At 37.4% G+C, this 23369-nt stretch overlaps 1 protein-coding gene across 7 annotated transcripts in view; it reads right to left on the bottom strand.

Moving 5' to 3' along the window:
• LRBA (LPS responsive beige-like anchor protein) overlaps positions 1 to 23369 on the bottom strand; it is a 785650-nt gene that overhangs the window by 647693 nt on the left and 114588 nt on the right. For all 7 annotated transcript variants that reach the window (XM_045465918.1, XM_045465937.1, XM_045465946.1 and 4 more), the window contains exons 10-13: positions 4634 to 4831; positions 4303 to 4436; positions 1606 to 1714; positions 1146 to 1298 (exon numbers count right to left, since the gene is read on the bottom strand). In XM_045465918.1, coding sequence (XP_045321874.1) covers positions 1146 to 1298; positions 1606 to 1714; positions 4303 to 4436; positions 4634 to 4831 — 594 coding nt within the window. The remainder of the gene's footprint in view (positions 1 to 1145; positions 1299 to 1605; positions 1715 to 4302; positions 4437 to 4633; positions 4832 to 23369) is intronic.

Below are 23369 nucleotides of genomic sequence, written 5' to 3'. Positions count from 1 at the left end.
ACATGAACAGACGCTCATCACTCATCATCAGGGAATTGCAAATCAAAACTACAAGAGTTATCACCTCACAACTGTCAAAATGGCTAAAATCAACAACAAGAACCAACTGTCAGCAAGGATGTGGAGAAAAAGAAATACTCTTGCACACTTAGTGGGAATGCAAAATGGTGCAGCCGCTGTGGAAAACACTATGGAGGTCCCTCAAAAAATTAAAAATGGAACTTCCCTATGATCCAGTAATCAACCTACTGAGAATTTTTCCAAAAAATACAAAAACACTAATTCAAAGGGATATACGCACCCCATGGGGCGCCTGGCTGGCTCAGTCTAGGCAGCATGTGACTTTTCATCTCAGGATCATGAGTTCTAGTCCCACATTGGGTGTAGAGACTAAGTAAATAAATATTTTTTTAAAAAGTAAAGGAATATATGCACCCCTATGTTTATAGCAGCATTGCTTCCAACAGTCGAAATGTGTAAGCAGCCCAAGCGTCTACCGATGAATGAATAAAGAAGATGTGGTACATACATATATAATCAAATATTATTCATCCATAAAAAGGAATGAAATCTTGCCATTTGCAAGGACATGAATGGAGCTACAGAGTATAATGCTAAGTAAAATAAGCCAGTCAGAGAAAGACAAATACCATATGATTTCACTCATATGTGAAATTTAAACAAAATAAGTGAGTAAAAGGGGGAAAAAAAACATAAAGACAAACCAAGAAACAGACTCTAAACTATAGAGAACACACTGATGGTTACCAAAAGGGAGCTGGGTAAGGGGATGTGTGAAATAGGTGGTAGGGGTTAAGGACTGCATTTGTTAAGATAGCACTGGGTGATGTATGGAATTATTCAATCACTATACAATATACCTGAAACTAATATAACATCGTATTTTAAATGTGTTGGAATTTAAACTTCAAAAAAAAAATACTGACACTGCTTTACAAAAGAAAGAAAAGATAACACTTATTTGCAAATATATCTAAAAAAGAAAAAAAAAGCTTAGTCAAAAACTGCAATCTACTAAAATCATATATGACAACATATAGAAGAATAAAAGAAAACCTCATTATTGTAACTGTTCTCAACTACAAAAAGTTAGTGAAGATAGTAAAACAAAACCAATATATTACCTTGGCTGGAGTATGAATCCATATAGCTGGGTTAAGAAGAATGTGATCACACAATTGTTTGAGTAGGGGCATCCCATTCTGCAGATTACTCAGATATTTTGAAAATGCAAGACAAAGCTCAAGTACTGCTCTGTTGACATGGGATTTGGAAGACTGAAAAGAAAAAAATAGATCAAAGGTCACTACCAATACAAGGCAAAGTAAGTACATTAAAGGATCTCAATACCAGAAAAAAGTTAGCCCACAAACTGCTAAAAGTTAAAGATGCCATGAGACTCGATGCCACATTTCTCTAAAAAAGCAATGGAAGCAAGGTAAAACAACAAAAGGTTATTTTAATTTTGGTAATTTTATGTAACCAAGGAGACACACTTGCAGAAAGAATTGCTCAACCACTTAGGAGACCAAATCCATGCCCTCAAAATTAAGAACAAAATATATAATGCATCTCATACTTTACCTTTTCAAGACTATATCCTATTACCAAGAAGCCCTTGCAGGCAAGCATCTGCTCCTGCATAGCAATTGAGTTCTTCAACAACTCCATGATAAAAGCCAGCAAAGTTGAACTGGAACAAAAACAACAGGCAACAATCTGAAAAACTTACTCTTTTAAAAAAACAAGGTGGGGAGGGGGATTAAATAGATGCAGGCTTTCATTTATCTTAATAAAAAGTTCTCTATTTCAAGGAAAATGAAGTTATAAAATTGTCTCCAAAATTATTTGGGGACTGGAATTTGAATGCAGGATTAGGACTTAATTATTTATTTCATGTACTTTATCATCAACCTACTAATAAGTCAATTACTTACAAACAACATGAGAAACATATATAAACTGAACAAAAATTAGCAATGTCTAAAAACAAGTAATAAAATGGCTAACATAAGTATATTAAGGCCTTAAAGAATAGATATAACTTAGATTAGCAAGTATATTCAATTTTAGAGAGTTAGAGGCCAGAGGCAAAAGACACATGGAGCAAATACACTAGGAAAGAAATACTTAGAATGTGTTAGGGCTCCAGACTAGCCTGGTTAATGAAGAAGATAAAAAAGTAAATTTGGGGGGCGCCTGGGTGGCTCAGTCGGTTAAGCGTCCAACTTCAGCTCAGGTCACGATCTCGCGGTCCGTGAGTTCGAGCCCCGCATCGGGCTCTGGGCTGATGGCTCAGAGCCTGGAACCTGCTTCGGATTCTGTGTCTCCCTCTCTCTCTGCCCCTCCCCCGTTCATGCTCTGTCTCTCTCTGTCTCAAAAATAAACAAACATTAAAAAAAATTTTTTTTTAAAAAAAGTAAATTTGGAATTTACAAACCGAAGTCCTCAAACACTAATTCAACAATTTTGTACATTATCCCAAAAGGAAAATTGTAATTCTGTAGTCAGTTGAGAAGACTTTTAAAACTGAATAGGGGCTAGGGCCATGCTCCTATCCTCACTTTTAGAAATACACAAAATGGAGGGGCGCCTGGGTGGCGCAGTCGGTTAAGCGTCCGACTTCAGCCAGGTCACGATCTCGCGGTCCGTGAGTTCGAGCCCCGCGTCAGGCTCTGGGCTGATGGCTCGGAGCCTGGAGCCTGTTTCCGATTCTGCGTCTCCCTCTCTCTCTGCCCCTCCCCCGTTCATGCTCTGTCTCTCTCTGTCCCAAAAATAAATAAACGTTGAAAAAAAATTAAAAAAAAAAAAGAAATACACAAAATGGAATGGAGTGAAGATCACCTGTTACCTCTTTCTCAAAGCCTCTGAGATACCCCCACAAACAAACTAGAAGCCAACCTCCTCCCTCGACACAAGTGCTTTTAAAACTGTCAGCAATTTTGGGGTGCCTTCGCTCAGTCCGTTAAGCGTCCGACTTTGGCTCATGTCATATCTCATGGTTTGTGAGTTTGAGCCCCGCGTTGGGCTCTGTGCTGAAAGCTTGGAGCCTGGAGCCTGCTTCACAGATTCTGTGTCTTCCTTTCTCTCTAACCCTCCCTCACTTGTGTTCTGTCTCTCTCTCTCTCTCTCTCTCTCGAAAATAAATAATAAACATTAAAAAAAATTTTTGTTAAGTCTTCCTTTTCAATAAAGATAAAAATTTTTAAAAAAGAAAGGGAGAACCAAAAAAAAATAACTGAGCTCTGTTACAGAAGTTTCAGACCAGGACACATAAAAAAATTAATGAAGTAGCAATATGTCAAGGATAACTTTAATTATTTTAATGTAGACAATAAATACTTGATTTGATATCTCATTCATCTAAAAAAAAAGTCATTTTGTTGCCTAAACATCTCAAGAGAATTATTACATCGTGAAATACATACATTGATTAATTGATATCAAATTACACAAAATCAGGGAATTCTAAAAATGAATAATGAAACACTCATTTACTCAAATAATACATTAAACATAATTACTAGTCTCACTAGAATATACAGCCATGAAAAATTCATTTAGACACCCCTCCAATGTTTTATATTATGTCCTCTTATATCATTGCCTTTTTTAGACTCTATACTGTAAGAGACAAATGTGTCCAACATACAATCTAGAATTTTCAAAAAGACCAAATGTAAATAATAAATAACATCATTATAAATTTCAGTTTTAATTTAGTTATACGCAATAATTAAAATGAAAAGCTAAATCCCCATAATGAATCACTGCCATGTAATAATCTAAAGTAACTTTTTAAATTAGAATGATAGACAAAAATGTACTCATTTTTGCTAAATCATTATTTCTAAATTTATTCTAAGAGAAGTTTATTATATTTTTTACAGCTTCCATATTTCCTACTGATAAAGAATTTAGATTACTACTATTTTTTTTTTTGAAAGAGAGACTGCAAGTGGCACAAAGGGGCAGAGGGAAAGAATCTTAAGCAGGCTCCATGATCAGCACAGAGCCCGACATGGGGCTCAATACCACCACCCTGATATCATGACCTAAGCCAAAACCAAGAGGTGGATGCTCAATCATGAGCCACCCAGATGCCCCTAATACTACTATTACTGACAGGAATTTGTAGTAACCTTTAAATTTCACAAATTTCTTTACATACATTCTTTTAACCCTACCAACAAATTTAAAAGGCAGAAAAAATATTGTGCAGCTCAACAGTAATAAAAGTCATCCTCACATCCACTTCAAGAACAAAATAATGGCACTCACCATATAGTCAAGTCAACCTCATCAGATAAATATTGCCTATAATCCAACTGTGCAAAAAGTGGAAACAGCACTTGTACTCCTCCAATTGAATGCATAGCACTTTGAATGGAATGTGTTAAAACTGCTTTCACATCCTTGTAAAACAGAAAACACAGTAAAGATTCCAATGATTTCCTTTCCCAAACAATAAAAAAAGCATAACAAGAACAATACCTTATATCACATTTATTAATAGAAGCTAACTAATATACCTCACTAAAATTTACCATGAAAAATATTCTTAAAAGATTATATATAAAAAATAAAAAATAAAAAATGTCATAGCTAGTACCTGGAGCATGAGTGCATGCGGTGAATGAACAAAAATTGAAGGGTTGTCCTTAGGGGATGATTCAAGGCAGAGCTGGGCATCTGTAGCACGTGGATTGTACGTGAATGCAATGGCACTAGAAAGTTTGCCATCATACAAAAGAAGTTTGTGATGCTCAGCAAGAAACAGATCACTTTCCGCTTTGAATTTAAATGTACCCTAAAAATAAAGAGTAAAACAGTTAAAACAGTATACCACAAAAAGAAAATCTAGATACAAATCACCAGATACAAAAATTTAAGGAATATATCTTTAATCATTTTCCTAACAATATCAAGTAAGAAGAGCCCTGTTTCATTACTTCTTTAGTGGACTGTATTCATTTTAAAGATACAACGAAAATCAAGTCGGTATTAAAACCTTACATTTGGGGCATCCGGGTGGCTCAGTCGGTTAAGCATCCGACTTCGGCTCAGGTCATGATCTCACAGTCCGTGAGTTCGAGCCCCGTGTCGGGCTCTGTGCTGACAGCTCAGAGCCAGGAGCCTGTTTCAGATTCTGTGTCTCCCTCTTTCTCTCTCCTCCCCCGCTCATGCTCTCTTTCTTCTCAAAAATAAATAAACGTCAAAAAAAATTTTTTTTTAACTTACATTTAAAAAGTATAAAACGTAGTGTCCTATGGCACATATTTTATCATTTTTTTCACTGTACTTCGTCTTTTTGGATTTTTTTTTTTTTAAGAGAGAGAGAGGAAGAGCGTGAGTGGGAGAGAGGGACAAAGGGAGAGAGAGAAGGGGAATCCCAAGCAGTTTCTGTGCTCCATGCAGAGCCTGACACTGGGCTCAATCCCACAACCCTAAGATCATGACCTGTGCCCAAAACAAGAGTCAGACACTCAACCAACTGAGCCACCCAGGTGCCCCCTTTTTGGATTTCTTTCATTGTGGTTATTAACACAGTACATAAAATGTACCATCTTAAACATTTTTAAGTGTACAGTACAGTAAGTAGTATTAACTATATGCATATTGTTATATAACAAATCTCTAGAACTTTTACATCATGTAAAACTGAAGTTCAGTATATATTTAACATCTCATTTCTACCACTCCCCATTCCCTGGCAACCACCATATTCTACTTTCTGATTCTGTAAGTGTGACTTTTTTGTAACTCATATAAGTGTAATCTTTTTATTTGCATACTTTTTATTTGCTTATTTCACTTAGTATCATGTCTCAAGCTGGACTACGTGGTAGCATGCATCAGAATTTCCTTCTTTTTAAAACTAAATAGTATTGCACTGTACATATATACTACATTTTATCTATTCATGTGTCCATGGACAATTAGGTTGCTTCAACCTCTTGACTATTGTGAATGATGCTACAATAAACTTGAATATGAAAATATCTCTTTCAGATCCTGCTTTTAATTCTTCTGCATATGTACACAAAAGTAAGAAAGCTCAATCATTGGGTAATTCTAATCTTGATTCTTAAAGAACCACCATACTGCTTTCCATAGAGCCTACAGCATTCTATATCTCCACTAAACATCCCCATATATGCATTCCACATATGCACTAAACAGTGCATATGGGTACATATTTCTCCATACCCTAGCCAATACTTATTGTTTTCAGTTTTGTTGTTTATACTAGCCATCCTAATGTGGTATGAGGTGGTATCTACTGTAGTTCTGATCTGCATTTCTCTGCTGATTTGTAATGTTGACCATCTTTTCATGTTTGTTTGCAATTTGAGTATCTTCTTTGGAGAAATGTTTATGCAAGTCTTTTGCCCACTTTTTTAGTGGGTTATTTGGAGATTTTTGTTGTTCAGTTGTAGGACTTCATTATAGATTCTGGATATTAACCCTTTATCAACTATATGGTTTTGTAACATGTTTTCTCATTTCACAGTTCGCCTTTTCAATCAATTCCTTGATACATAAAAGCTTTGACAAGCCAAAGATTTTGAGATGGAAGACCCATTTGTCTATTTTTATCTTTGTTGCCTGTTTTGGTGTCATATCCAAAACATCACTGTCAAACTCAATGTCATGATGATTTTCCTCTGCTTTCAGGTAGGAATCTTATGTGTCTTAGGTTTAGGTCTTTAATTCTTTTTGAGTTAATTCTGATACATGTTGTAAAGTAAGGATCAAAATTCACTATTTACCATGTAGATATCTACTTTTCACAAATCCAGGTTTTAAAAAGACTAGCCAGGGGCACCTGAGTGGCTCAGTTGGTAAAGCGTCGGCTCTGGCTCAGGTCATGATCTCATGGTTCCTGAGTTCAAGCCCCCACGTCGGACTCTATGCTGACAGCTCAGAGCCTGGAGCCTGCCTCAGATTCTGTGTCACCCTCTGTCTGCCCCTCCCCCACTTGCACTCTGTCTCTAAAATAAATAAACATTAAAGAAAAAAAAATTTTTAAGACTATCCTTTCTCCATTGTGTGTGGTGTTTGCATCTTTGTAGAAGATCATTTGAGTATATGTGCAAAGATTTATTTCTGGACTCTCAATTCTGTTCTATTAGTCCATAGGTCTACCTTTATGCAAGCACCATAATGTTTTGATTACTATCCCTTTGTAATATGTCTTGAAATCGAGAAGTGTGAGACCTCTAATCATGTTCTTCTTTTTCAAGGTTGTGGCTATCTGGAGACCCTTGAAATTTCATATAAATTTTAGGGATTTTTTTTCCATTTCTGCAAAAAAATACTATTTGGATTTTGATAGGAACTATACTGAATTTGTACATCACGTTCAGCAGTACGCATTCTTTAACAATTGCAAGTCTTTCAATCCATGAACCGAGGGTATCATTCTATTTTGCGGCTTCTTTGATTTCTTTCAACAATGTTATAGACTTTTCAGTGTACAAGTCTTAAGCCATCCTTAGGTAAGTTGTTCCTAAGTATTCCTTTTTTATGCTTTTGTAAATGAGATTGTTGTTTTATTTTCCTTCTCAGGTTGTTCACTGTTGGTATAGAGAGACACAGCTGATTTTTGTTCTTGGCTTGTATCCTGCAAGCTTGTTGAATTTATCAGTTGTAACAGGTTTTCATTTAGAATTTTCTACATATAAGATCAAGTCATCTGTGAAAAGATAATTTTACTTCATCCCTTCCAACTGGGATGCCTTTTATTTCCTCCTCTTGACTAACTGCTCTAAGACTGCGAGGACTGTGGCCTACAGAAATGGTGAGAATGGGAATCCTTGCCTTGTTCCTGTTCTTAGAGGAAAAGCTTTCAGTCTTTCACTAATGCATATGTCAGCTGTGGGCTTTTCATATGTAGCCTTATTATTTTGAAGTAGTTTCCCTGACTAGTAATTTGTTCAGTGTTTTTATAATTAAAGAATAAATTTTGTCCAACAGTTTTTTTGCATCAATTGAGATGACTGTGTGGTTTGTGTCCTTTACTCTGTTAACATGTATATTGCAATGATTGACTTTCATATGTCCTCCATTCCAGGACTAAGTCTCTGCTGGTGGCAGACTATGATCCTTTTGGTGTGCTCTTGAATTTGCCTTGTTAGTATTTTGTTGAGGATTTTTGCATCAAAATTAATCAGGGATACTGGTCTATAGTTATCTTGTAGTGCCTTTGGCTGTGGTATCAAAGTAATGCTGACCTCCTAAATTGAGTTTGGAGGGTGTCTGTTGGCTTAGTCAGCTGAGCATCTGACTCTTAGTTTCAGGCTCAGATCATGACCTCAGAGTTTTGTAGGGTCGAGCCCCATGTCAAGGTCTGCACTGACAGTACAAAGCCTGCTTGAGATTCTCTGTCTCCCTCTCTCTGCCTCTCCCCTACTCATTCTGTCTTTCAAAATAAATAAACTTTAAAAAGTTATGAGTTTGGAAGTATTCCCTCCTCTTCATTTTTTGAAAGAGTTGAGGAAGATTGTTGTTAATTCTTAATGTTTGAATACTCCAGTGAAATCCTATGCGGTACACAGCTTTTCCTTATTCAGAGGTTTTGGATTATGGATTCAATTTCCTTAGTACCTACAGTCTCTTCAGATTTTCTCTTGATAGGCAGTGTGTTTCCAAGAATATCTATTTCTTCTATATTATTCAATTTGCTGATATAAAATTGTTCATAGTAGTCTCCTAATTCTTTTTAGATTCATGGCATTAGTAATAATTCTTCTTTCATTTTATTTTTTTTTTCTTCTTTCATTTCTTTTAGTTATTAGGTCTTCTCTTTTATCTTAATCTAGCTAAGAACTTGTCAGGTTTGTAGATCTTTAAAAAAAACTCTTAGTTTTGTTAATTTTTTTTCTATTATTGTTCTAGTCTCTATATCATTTATTTCTCCTTTGAATTTTTATCACGTCCTTTCCTCTGATAACTTTGGGATTACTTTGCTCTTCTTCTTCTAGTTCCTTGAAGGGAAAAATTAGTTACTGATCTGAGATCTTCCTTTTTTCTTTTTAAAGGACTATAAACATTCCTCTTGGTATTGCTTTCCCTAAATCCCATAAAGTCTGATATGTTGTTTTCACTTGGCTCCAGAAATTTCCTGGGGATTTCTTTGACACACTAGTTGTATGAGAGTGTGTTGTTTGATTTCCACGAATTTGTGTATTTTCCAGATTCCTTCTACTATTGACTTAATTTTATTGGGGTAAAAAAAAAAGTATTTGGTATTATGATTTCAGTATTATTAAATTTGTTAATTTTGTGGCCTAATATGCTGTCTATCCTGAAGAATGTCCCATAGGAGCTTGAGAAGGATGTGTATTCTATTGGTGTTTGGTGGGGTGTTCTGTATGTGTTTGCTAGGGTCCAACTGGCCTACATTGTTGTTCATGGTCTCTGTTTCTTTAGTAATCTCTCTGGTTGGTCTATCTGTTAATAAAAGGGTTTTGAAATGTCCTACCATTATTGTGTTAATACATACTTCTCCCTTCAATTCTTTCACGGTCTGTTTCATATATTTTGCAGCCATAAAGTTAGGTGTATATATTTTTAATTATTATATCTTCCTCGTGAATTGATACTTTTATCATTATATAACTTCCTTCTTTGAGTCTTGTAACAGATTTTGAATTAAAGTCTAATTTGGTGGAGCGTCTGGGTGGCCCAGTCAGTTCAGTGTCTGACTCTTGATTTCAGCTCAGGTCATGATCCCAGAGTCAAGGGATTGAGCCCCCTGTCAGGCTCCACAATGAGTGTGGAACCTACTGAAGATTTTCTCTCCCTGTGGCCCTCTCCCCTGCTTGCACACACACTCTCTCTCTCTCTCTCTCTCTCTCTCTCACTCTCAAATGAATAAATGATGGGGCGCCTGGGTGGCGCAGTCGGTTAAGCGTCCGACTTCAGCCAGGTCACGATCTCGCGGTCCGTGAGTTCGAGCCCCGCGTCAGGCTCTGGGCTGATGGCTCAGAGCCTGGAGCTTGTTTCCGATTCTGTGTCTCCCTCTCTCTCTGCCCCTCCCCCGTTCATGCTCTGTCTCTCTCTGTCCCAAAAATAAATAAACGTTGAAAAAAAAAATTTTTTTTAAATAAATAAATAAAAATAAAATGAATAAATGAAGTCTATTTTTTCTGATATACATATGGCCAACCCTGCTCTCCTTTGCTTACCATTTGCATGGACTATCTTCTTCCATCCCTTCATATTCCATATTAGACCTATGGTGTCTCTCTTATAGACCAAAGACAGTGGGTTTTGTTTTTTTAAATCCATTAGCCAATGGGTGATGGGTATTAAAGAGGGCACTTATGATGTGCACTGGCTGTTATTTTTAAGTGACAAATCACTAAATTCTACTCCTGAAACCAGTATTACACTCTATGATAACTAACTAGAATTTAAATAAAAATTTAGGAGAAAAAAATCCATTTAGCCTATTTCTTTTAAGTGAGAAGTTTAATGCATTTACATTTAAAGTAGTTAGCGACTTACTATTGCCATTTTTGTTCACTATAATTTGCTAATTGATTTCTTTTATATGCCAATGATTGTTGGTATTTATATCCCTTTCTCCTTTTGTGTTAAGTTCTATAGGTATTTTCTTTGCCATATCCATAGGAATTACATAAAACATCTTAAAGTTATAAAACTATTTTTTTTTTACTTTTTTTAGACATTTATTTATTATTGAGAGACAGAGAGAGACAGAGCATGAATGGGGGAGGGGCAAAGAGAGGAGGAGACAGAATCCCAAGCAGGCTCCAGGTTCTGAGATGTCAGCACAGAGCCCGATGCAGGGCTCAAACTCACAAACCCGTGAGATCATGACCTAAGCCGAAGTCGGATGCTTAACCAATTGAGCCACCCAGGCATCCCTATAATATTCTACTTTAAGCCAATAACGGCTTAAGTTCAATCACATACAAAACCTTTACACATTTATATCTCCATCACCCGATTTTATGTTAGATATCAAAAATTACATCTTTTCATACTATGTTTAGATTCAGATTTTTATGCTTTTTCTCTTAAAGTCTGTATCAGAATTAAAAGTAATTTATTCAGGGGCGTATGGGTGGCTTAGTCAGTTAAGCATCCGATTCCTGGTTTCAGCTCCGGTCATGATCTCACATTAAGTTCAAGTCCCACATCGGGCTCCACGCTGACAGTGCAAAGCCTACTTGGGATCTCTCTCCCACTCCTTCTATCTCTGTCTCTCCTGATCTCTCTCTCTGTCTCAAAATAAATAAATAAAATTTAAAAAAGTGATTTATGCACTAACATTACAAGATTACAAGATTCTATATTTGCGTATATATTTTTTTTAATTTTTTTTTCAACGTTTATTTATCTTGGGGACAGAGAGAGACAGAGCATGAACGGGCGAGGGGCAGAGAGAGAGGGAGACACAGAATCGGAAACAGGCTCCAGGCTCTGAGCCATCAGCCCAGAGCCCGACGCGGGGCTCGAACTCACGGACCGCGAGATCGTGACCTGGCTGAAGTCGGACGCTTAACCGACTGCGCCACCCAGGCACCCCATATTTGCGTATATATTTACCTTTACCAGAAAGCTCATATTTTATCTTTTAAATCATACTTTTTTTTTTTAGGTTTATTTTTTTAGAGAGACAGCATGAGCAGGGGAAGAGGCAGAGAGAGACGGGAACAGAGGATCCACAGCAGGCTCTGTGCTGAGAGCAAAGAGCCCGATATGGGGCTCAAACCCACAAATCATGAGATGACTTGAGCTGAAGTAGACTGAGGCACCCAGGCGCCCCTTAAACCATACTTCTAAGTAATCACAGACAAGGATTTTTTTCTTTAGTTTAACTATAACCACTTAAAGCTAAATGGAACATCTTTTCCAACAAAGACTTGCTGGATTCAACTTGTGAATTCTGCTTCAATACTGCTATAAAAATAAAATGTAAAACATGCTAAGACTGCCTTTACCTTTCTGACTTTTACACGAAACATTTTAAAAGCTTTAATATATTATTTTTCTAAAATTTCTGCCCCCTTGATAAGCAGTTAATAAATCTGTAAGCATTGATTTAATATTCTTTTTTAATTTAATGAAAGCTGATTACAAAGGGAATTTTAGCATAAGTGAAATAAATGCTTTTAAATAATAAATACTTTTGAGGGGAAATGTCATTTGGGCAACCTACAAAAGCTAACCTATTTACCAACTTACAATATACAGACATATAATATGGGAGATTATATAATTCATTTTCCAAAGGCAGAAACTAAGAAAGTCTAAAGAAATAAGTGACTTCTTTGAGTCCACAAAGTTAATCTGTGGCAGAGTAAAGATCAGAAACCAGTTCAATTAAACAAATAATTTAGCCTGCGCTACTATTCAAAGTACAGTATATCAACATTAGCGGGTAAAAATTTTGAAAACAAATAGCTAAACATTTTTTCTACTTTGTTTGGAATTGAGGAATAAATCACTACCACTAACCAATCTAAACAAAACTAAATCTAAAACTAAAACTAAGACTTTCACATATTTCGGGAATTGCTGCTAAATTTATAGAAACAATATTCATTGTGTAAATACTATTTGATACGATTAATTAAAATAAAAAAATACCCTTTCAAAGTACTTAAAGCAGCATGGTACTTCATCAAACACTAAGACAATATGAAAGAAGTATTTAACCCTTCATTTCTTTTGAAATATTTATTATTTTAATCTTTAAAGCACTGAATCAATTGCAATTGCCTAGAAGCAATCCTGAGATTGCTGGTTTTCCATATCCCTGCTACCTTAAGTTATAAGGGGTTCTCTAAAACATGGATTATACAACACAACAGATTTCAACAGTAAAAAATAAAGCAAGAAGTAATTCTAGGATCATCAATTTCTCACATAACATGATTTTCAGTACAGTTTTATCACTATCTGACCATACATATGAGGAAAAGATGACTCAAATGTTAGAGATGACTACCGATAAGATTTTTGACCTAGCACTAATACCAGCAGTTATTTCTACACATTTACCACTAAGATGCCTTTCTGGACCTCAGTATACTTCATGGATAAGAATATAAACTATAGCCTAGGAGGAGGGAAGATGGCGGCGTAGGAGGACGCTGGGCTCACCGCGCGTCCTGCTGATCACTTAGATTCCACCTACACCTGCGTAAATAACCCAGAAAACCACCAGAGGATTAGCAGAACGGAGGCGCCGGAGCCAAGCGCAGACGAGAGGCCCACGGAAGAGGGTAGGAAGGGCGGCGAAGCGGTGCGCGCTCCACGGACTGGCGGGAGGGAGCCGGGGCGGAGGGGCGGCTCGCCGGCCAAGCAGAGCCCCCGAGTCTGGCGGGCAAAAGCGGAGGGGCCTGACGGACTGTGTTCCGACAGCAAGCGCGACTTAGCGTCTGGGAGGTCATAACTTAACAGCTCTGCTCAGAAAGCGGGAAGGCTGGAGGACAAAGGGAGGGAGAGCTGCTGAGCCCCCGGACGACAGAGCTCAGTTTGGTGGGGAACAAAGGCGCTCGCCAGCGCCATCTCCCCCGCCCATCCCCCAGCCAAAATCCCAAAGAGAACCAGTTCCTGCCAGGGAACTTCCTCGCTCCGCACAAACACCCAACTCTGTGCTTCTGCGGAGGAGCCAAACCTCCGGCAGCGGATCTGACTCCCTCCCGCTGCCACAGGGCCCCTCCTGAAGTGGATCACCTAAGGAGAAGCGAGCTAAGCCTGCCCCTCCTGCCCTGTGCACCTTGCCTACCCACCCCAGCTAATACGCCAGATCCCCAGCATCACAAGCCTGGCAGTGTGCAAGTAGCCCAGACGGGCCATGCCACCCCACAGTGAATCCCGCCCCTAGGAGAGGGGAAGAGAAGGCACACACCAGTCTGACTGTGGCCCCAGCGGTGGGCCGGGGGCAGACATCAGGTCTGACTGCGACTCTGCCCACCAACTCCAGGTATACACCACAGCACAGGGGAAGTGCCCTGCAGGTCCTCACCACGCCAGGGACTATCCAAAATGACCAAGCGGAAGAATTCCCCTCAGAAGAATCTCCAGTAAATAACAACAGCTAATGAGCTGATAAAAAAGGATTTAAATAATATAACAGAAAGTGAATTTAGAATAATAGTCATAAAATTAATCACTGGGCTTGAAAACAGTATAGAGGACAGCAGAGAATCTCTTGCTACAGAGATCAAGGGACTAAGGAACAGTCACAAGGAGCTGAAAAACGCTTTAAATGAAATGCAAAACAAAATGGAAACCACCACAGCTCGGATTGAAGAGGCAGAGGAGAGAATAGGTGAACTAGAAGATAAAGTTATGGAAAAAGAGGAAGCTGAGAAAAAGAGAGATAAAAAAATCCAGGAGTATGAGGGGAAAATTAGAGAACTAAGTGATACGCTAAAAAGAAATAATATACGCATAATTGGTATCCCAGAGGAGGAAGAGAGAGGGAAAGGTGCTGAAGGGGTACTTGAAGAAATAATAGCTGAGAACTTCCCTGAACTGGGGAAGGAAAAAGGCATTGAAATCCAAGAGGCACAGAGAACTCCCTTCAGCGTAACTTGAATCGATCTTCTGCACGACATATCATAGTGAAACTGGCAAAATACAAGGATAAAGAGAAAATTCTGAAAGCAGCAAGGGGTAAATGTGCCCTCACATATAAAGGGAGACCTATAAGACTCGTGACTGATCTCTCTTTTGAAACTTGGCAGGCCAGAAAGAATTGGCACGAGATTTTCAGTGTGCTAGACAGAAAAAATATGCAGCCGAGAATCCTTTATCCAGCAAGTCTGTCATTTAGAATAGAAGGAGAGATAAAGGTCTTCCCAAACAAACAAAAACTGAAGGAATTCGTCACCACTAAACCAGCCCTACAAGAGATCCTAAGGGGGACCCTGTGAGACAAAGTACCAGAGACAACACTACAAGCATAAAACATACAGACATCACAATGACTCTAAACCCGTATCTTTCTATAATAATACTGAATGTAAATGGATTAAATGCACCAACCAAAAGACATAGGGTATCAGAATGGATAAAAAAACAAGACCCATCTATTTGCTGTCTACAAGAGACTCATTTTAGACCTGAGGACACCTTTAGATCGAGAGTGAGGGGATGGAGAACTATTTATCATGCTACTGGAAGCCAAAAGAAAGCTGGAGTAGCCATACTTATATCAGACAAACTAGACTTTAAATTAAAGGCTGTAACAAGAGATGAAGAAGGACATTATATAATAGTTACAGGGTCTATTCATCAGGAAGAGCTAACAATTATAAATGTCTATGCGCCGAATACCGGAGCCCCCAAATATATAAAACAACTACTCATTAACATAAGCAACCTTATTGATAAGAATGTGGTAATTGCAGGGGACTTTAACACCCCACTTACAGAAATGGATAGATCATCTAGACACACGGTCAGTAAAGAAACAAGGGCCCTGAATGAGACATTGGATCAGATGGACTTGACAGATATATTTAGAACTCTGCATCCCAAAGCAACAGAATATAATTTCTTCTCGAGTGCACATGGAACATTCTCCAAGATAGATCATATACTGGGTCACAAAACAGCCCTTCATAAGTTTACCAGAATCGAAATTATACCATGCATACTTTCAGACCACAATGCTATGAAGCTTGAAATCAACCACAGAAAAAAGTCTGGAAAACCTCCAAAAGCATGGAGGTTAAAGAACACCCTACTAACGAATGAGTGGGTCAACCAGGCAATTAGAGAAGATATTAAAAAATATATGGAAACAAACGAAAATGAAAATACAACAATCCAAACGCTTTGGGACGCAGCGAAGGCAGTCCTGAGAGGAAAATACACTGCAATCCAGGCCTATCTCAAGAAACAAGAAAAATCCCAAATACAAAATCTAACAGCACACCTAAAGGAAATAGAAGCAGAACAGCAAAGACACCCCAAACCCAGAAGAAGAAGAGAAATAATAAAGATCAGAGCAGAAATAAACAATATAGAGTCTAAAAAAACTGTAGAGCAGATCAACGAAACCAAGAGTTGGTTTTTTGAAAAAAGAAACAAAATTGACAAACCTCTAGCCAGGCTTCTCAAAAAGAAAAGGGAGATGACCCAAATAGATAAAATCATGAATGAAAATGGAATTATTACAACCAATACCTCAGAGATACAAACAATTATCAGGGAATACTATGAAAAATTATATGCCAACAAATTGGACAACCTGGAAGAAATGGACAAATTCCTGAACACCCACACTCTTCCAAAACTCAATCAGGAGGAAATAGAAAGCTTGAACAGACCCATAACCAGCGAAGAAATTGAATCAGTTATCAAAAATCTCCCAAAAAATAAGAGTCCAGGACCAGATGGCTTCCCTGGGGAGTTCTACCAGACGTTTAAAGCAGAGATAATACCTATCCTTCTCAAGCTATTCCAAGAAATAGAAAGGGAAGGAAAACTTCCAGACTCATTCTATGAAGCCAGTATTACTTTGATTCCTAAACCAGACAGAGACCCAGTAAAAAAAGAGAACTACCGGCCAATATCCCTGATGAATATGGATGCAAAAATTCTCAATAAGATACTAGCAAATCGAATTCAACGGCATATAAAAAGAATTATTCACCATGATCAAGTGGGATTCATTCCTGGGATGCAGGGCTGGTTCAACATTCGCAAATCAATCAACGTGATACATCACATTAACAAAAAAAAAGAGAAGAACCATATGATCCTGTCAATCGATGCAGAAAAGGCCTTTGACAAAATCCAGCACCGTTTCTTAATAAAAACCCTTGAGAAAGTCGGGATAGAAGGAACATACTTAAAGATCATAAAAGCCATTTATGAAAAGCCCACAGCTAACATCATCCTCAACGGGGAAAAACTGAGAGCTTTTTCCCTGAGATCAGGAACACGACAGGGATGCCCACTCTCACAGCTGTTGTTTAACATAGTGCTGGAAGTTCTAGCATCAGCAATCAGACAACAAAAGGAAATCAAAGGCATCAAAATTGGCAAAGATGAAATCAAGCTTTCGCTTTTTGCAGATGACATGATACTATACATGGAAAATCCGATAGACTCCACCAAAAGTCTGCTAGAACTGATACATGAATTCAGCAAAGTCGCAGGATACAAAATCAATGTACAGAAATCAGTTGCATTCTTATACACTAACAATGAAGCAACAGAAGACAAATAAAGAAACTGATCCCATTCACAATTGCACCAAGAAGCATATAATACCTAGGAATAAATCTAACCAAAGATGTAAAGGATCTGTATGCTGAAAACTATAGAAAGCTTATGAAGGTAATTGAAGAAGATATAAAGAAATGGAAAGACATTCCCTGCTCATGGATTGGAAAAATAAATATTGTCAAAATGTCAATACTACCCAAAGCTATCTACACATTCAATGCAATCCCAATCAAAATTGCACCAGCATTCTTCTCGAAACTAGAACAAGCAATCCTAAAATTCATATGGAACCACAAAAGGCCCCGAATAGCCAAAGGAATTTTGAAGAAGAAGACCAAAGCAGGAGGCATCACAATCCCAGACTTTAGCCTCTACTACAAAGCTGTCATCATCAAGACAGCATGGTATTGGCACAAAAACAGACACATAGACCAATGGAATAGAATAGAAACCCCAGAACTAGACCCACAAACGTATGGCCAACTCATCTTTGACAAAGCAGGAAAGAACATCCGATGGAAAAAAGACAGCCTCTTTAACAAATGGTGCTGGGAGAACTGGACAGCAACATGCAGAAGGTTGAAACTAGACCACTTTCTCACACCATTCACAAAAATAAACTCAAAATGGATTAAGGACCTGAATGTGAGACAGGAAACCATCAAAACCTTAGAGGAGAAAGCAGGAAAAGACCTCTCTGACCTCAGCCGCAGCAATCTCTTACTTGACACATCCCCAAAGGCAAGGGAATTAAAAGCAAAAGTGAATTACTGGGACCTTATGAAGATAAAAAGCTTCTGCACAGCAAAGGAAACAACCAACAAAACTAAAAGGCAACCAACGGAATGGGAAAAGATATTTGCAAATGACATATCGGACAAAGGGCTAGTATCCAAAATCTATAAAGAGCTCACCAAACTCCACACCCGAAAAACAAATAACCCAGTGAAGAAATGGGCAGAAAACATGAATAGACACTTCTCTAAAGAAGACATCCGGATGGCCAACAGGCACATGAAAAGATGTTCACCGTCGCTCCTTATCAGGGAAATACAAATCAAAACCACACTCAGGTATCACCTCACGCCAGTCAGAGTGGCCAAAATGAACAAATCAGGAGACTATAGATGCTGGAGAGGATGTGGAGAAACGGGAACCCTCTTGCACTGTTGGTGGGAATGCAAATTGGTGCAGCCGCTCTGGAAAGCAGTGTGGAGGTTCCTCAGAAAATTAAAAATAGACCTACCCTATGACCCAGCAATAGCACTGCTAGGAATTTATCCAAGGGATACAGGAGTACTGATGCATAGGGGCACTTGTACCCCAATGTTCATAGCAGCACTCTCAACAATAGCCAAATTATGGAAAGAGCCTAAATGTCCATCAACTGATGAATGGATAAAGAAATTGTGGTTTATATACACAATGGAATACTACGTGGCAATGAGAAAAAATGAAATATGGCCTTTGGTAGCAACGTGGATGGAACTGGAGAGTGTGATGCTAAGTGAAATAAGCCATACAGAGAAAGACAGATACCATATGGTTTCACTCTTATGTGGATCCTGAGAAACTTGGCAGGAACCCATGGGGGAGGGGGAGGAAAAAAGAAAAAAAGAGGTTAGAGTGGGAGAGAGCCAAAGCATAAGAGACTGTTAAAAACTGAGAACAAACTGAGGGTTGATGGGGGGTGGGAGGGAGGAGAGGGTGGGTGATGGGTATTGAGGAGGGCACCTTTTGGGATGAGCACTGGGTGTTGTATGGAAACCAATTTGACAATAAATTTCACATAATAAAAAAAAAAAAAAAAAAAAGGAATATAAACTATGACCAAGTGTGATTATCCTGGGAACAAAAGGTTGATTTAACAATATCTTAACAATTTAATATACTATATTAATAAAAACAAAAGACAACAATCGTGATCATCCCAAAAGAAGCACAAAGAACAAATGACAAAATCCAGCAACGTTTCATGATGAAAACACTCAACAGACTAGGAATAAAAGTGAACTTCCTCAAATAAACAAAGAACATCTACAAACAGCTAACAGCAAACACCATACTGATGGTAAAAAAAAAAATGGAATGCTTTTTCTAAGATCAGTAAAAATACAGGGATGTCTGCTTTCAACACTTTTCTTGTTTTTTATTTTTTAATTTAATTGCAGTAAAACCACTTAACAGGAGATCCATCCTCTTAACAGATATTAAGTGTACAATACAGTATTTTTATAGGCACAATGTTGTACAGCAGATCACTCGAACTTGTTCACCTTGTATAACTGGAATTTTATACCCACTGATTGTCAATTCTCCTTTTCTCTCTCCCCCAGTCCGTGGCAACCACCCTTCAATTCTTTGTTTCTATGAGTTTGATATTTTAGATATCTCCTATGAGTGGAATCATGCATTATTTGCCTTTCTATGACTGATATATGTGTCTCCCTCTCTCTCTGCCACTCCCCTGATCGCACTCTGTCTCTGTCTCTCTCTCTCAAAAATAAATAGAATTAAAAAAAATTTTTTTACAGATACTAAAAATAGCCAAAACAATCTTGCAAAAGAACAAAGTTGGAGGACTCAGGCTTCCTGACTTAAAAAATGAATTACAGAGATGCCTGAGTGGCTCAGTCGGTTAAGTGTCTGACTCTTGATTTCAGCTCAGGTCATGATTTCGCTTTATGAGTTTGAGCCTTGCATCGGGCTCTATGCTGACAGTGCAATGCCTGCTTGGGATTCTCTCTTTCTCTCTCCCTCTCTCACTGCCCCTTTCTCTCTCTCTCTCAAAATAAATAAATTAACGTAAAAAAATGTATTACAAAACAGCAGTATTCAAGACTGTGTTCTACTGGCCTAGGGATACAGTTTGATGAAACAGAATTTAAAGTCCAGATATAAACACTTAGATTTAAGACACATAGTATCTATACTCATACTGACTGTAAACTATGTAAACACTCCAATTAAAAGGAAAGATTATCAGAGTTGATAAAAACGCAAAACTCATTTTATAAAATTCAATATGTCTCTGATAATAATTCTCAGGAAACCAGAAATGGAAATTTTCCAACTCGATAAAAGGCATCTATAAAATATGTATGATTGCTTTCCCCCTAAAATCAGAAACAATGCAAAAATTCTATTCTCAACAGTTCTATTTAATTATTTATACTGGTGGTCTTAGTACAAAACAAAAAAGGGAAGAGGCATAAAGACTGGAAATGAAGAAATAAAATTTACAGTCTATAATAACATATGTATAGGAAATCCTAGAATACTCTAGTAAAACTAATAGCAAATTTAGCAAGGTCAATAAACAAAATTCAACTATACACTAGAAACAAATAATTAGAAACTGAGACTTGAAATACAACTTATTACTTGAAAAACATTAAACACTTAAGAATACATTTAACAAAATGTATATATCACCTATACAAAGAAAACCAAAAAACAGTGCTGGAAGAAATTAAAGAAAACCTAAATAAATAGAGAGATACATCATATTCACAGGCTGGAAAAATCAGTATCAGTAGGATGGCCAATTCTTCTCTAATTGATCTAATATTCAATATAATACCAAATAAAATCCCAGTAGACATTTCTCTAGAAATTGATAAGCGAGTTCTAAAAAATATATCTGGAAATGCAAAGGGTTTAGAAAGCCAAAACAATTTGAAAAAGAAAAATAAAGTGAGGTTTCAGACTTCCTGTTTTCAATACTCGCTGTGAAACTAACATTAATCAAGATAATACCGTATTGGCATAAGAAAGACATATAAGTCATTGAAATATAAAGATGCCAAGGTAAGGCAATGGAGGAAGAATGCAATTTATAAAACAACAGTACTGGGACACCAGGGTGTCCATATTGGCGGGGCGTGGGGGAGGGAAGAACCTTGACCCTTGACACAAAAAATAACTTAAAATGGATCACAGGCCTAAACAAAAATGCTGAAACTGTAAGAGAAAAACACATGAGAAAATCTTTCCAACCAATCTGTTCTTCAAAAGACACATTACGAAAACAAAAAGGTGGAGCACCTGGCTGGCTCAGTCAGTGGAGAGTACAACTCTTGATGTCAGTTCAGGTCATGATCCCAGGGTTCTGGGATCAAGCCCCACACTGGGCTCCACACTGAGCATGGAGCCTGCTTAGGATTCTCTCTCTCTCCCTCTGCCCCTCTCCCCCACTCATACTCATTCTCTCTCCTAAAAAAAAAAAAAAAAAAAGGAAGGAAAGAAGAACGAAAGAATGAAAGAAAAAAAGAAAAGTTTTAAAATAGAGAAAGAAAATAAGACAAGACACAAACCGGGGGAGAAATATTTGTAACTCATACATCTGATAAAATTCTTGTATACAGAATATATAAAGAAATCTCAAAACTTAATAAGAAAACAAACAACCAAACAAAAAATACACAAAAGATGTGAACACACTTCACAAAGGAACATACAAAAATGATCGATAAGCAAAAAAAAAGATGCTTGGGATCTCTACTCATTATAATAAGCAAATTAAAACCAAACTGAAATACGGCTACATACTCACTGAGATGCCTAATATTAAAAAGACCAGCAATACAAGATGTTAAGGATGTGGAGCAAGTAGAAAGCTCATACACTGCTTATAGAAATGTAAAATTATACAACTACCTTGGAAGAGGGTTTGGCAACTTCAGTTACCATATCAGTTAGTAATTCCACTCTTAAATATTTATGAAATAAAATTATGTGGCAGCACAAAGATTTATACACGAATATTCAGAGCAGCTTGTTCCTAACAGCCCAAAACTGGAAATAACCCTAATGTCCATCAATAGAAGAATGCATTAAAAAATTGTAGATATGGGGGCATCTGGCTGGCTCAGTCAATAAAGCATGCGACTCTTGATCTTGGGGTTATAAGTTGGAGCCCCATGATGGGTGTAGTGATTAGTTAAAAAAAGGAATAAAATCCTTTTAAAAAAAATTATGATATATTAATACAATGGAATGCTACTTAGCGATAAAAAGAAAGAAACTACTATAACATAACAACATGGGATGACTCTCACAAGAAACCAAACTCTAAGGAGCACATGCTGCATGATTCCACTTACATAAAACCTTAAGAAAAACAAATCTACTCTAGTGACAGAAAGCAGATTAACAGTTTCTCTCAAGAAGAATGCAGTGGAGTTAGAGAAGTGGAAGGAACTGACTGGGAAGGGGCACAACTGAACATTTGCAGGAACAGAATTATTCCATTTATTTAATGTTGTGGGAGTTACACTTTTGTCAAAACTAATTAAAATAAAAATATACTGAATGTAATGGTATGTAAATCAACTCAGGAAAATTGGTTTTGTTTTCAGAAAAACAGAGCAGACTAACATGCTCCTTGAAACCAAACTAGAGTAACAATGGCTTAACCCAGAGATTCCCATTTTTTTTTTAATGTTGATTTATTTGGAGCAGGGGAGGGACAGAGAGACAGGAGAGAGAGAAAGAATGTCAAGCAGGCTCCTTGCTGCCAGCACAGAGCCCAACACAGGGCTCGAACTCAGGAACTATGAGATCAATATCCTAAGCTGAAATCAGAGAAGTTGCTTAACCAACTGAGCCACCCAGGCACCCCACAAATTTTCTTAGTTCATGACAGTCTTAGCATTGCAGTAACTGTTTATGGTGCTTTAGATCAAAATAAATACTACTAAATAGTTTAGTTCAAACAACTTTATATTTTAATAATTTAACAGCCATTTGAAAAAATTAAGGAACAAGTCAAAAGAAAAAATCTCTTTCATTATATTAGCAAAATTAGTTATTAATTTTTATGCATATTGAACACTGCATGAACTCTCTCAAATTTGGAATCAGATTTCACACCATCATCCTCATTTCCTTTTCCACATTAATTTCCACATGGTATTTGTTTTTAATCACAGTAACTGTTGAAAATTTAGTTATGCAAAAACTGACATCATCAAATGCAGCATGAATGCAAGTTGAAACTTGAGCTAGTAGTATGCACAGAGGCCCACACGACAAGTATACTGTGTTTCCCTCAAAAATTTAAAGTATCCTTCAGATTCCTGTGACTTCCCTGTAGTGTCCCTGATTACTCTGACTTT

The sequence above is a fragment of the Leopardus geoffroyi genome, chromosome B1, assembly GCF_018350155.1.
Source record: "Leopardus geoffroyi isolate Oge1 chromosome B1, O.geoffroyi_Oge1_pat1.0, whole genome shotgun sequence".
Lineage (NCBI taxonomy): Eukaryota > Metazoa > Chordata > Mammalia > Carnivora > Felidae > Leopardus > Leopardus geoffroyi.
Note: the sequence above shows the minus strand (reverse complement) of the source record. Positions and strands in the feature narration are given on the sequence as shown.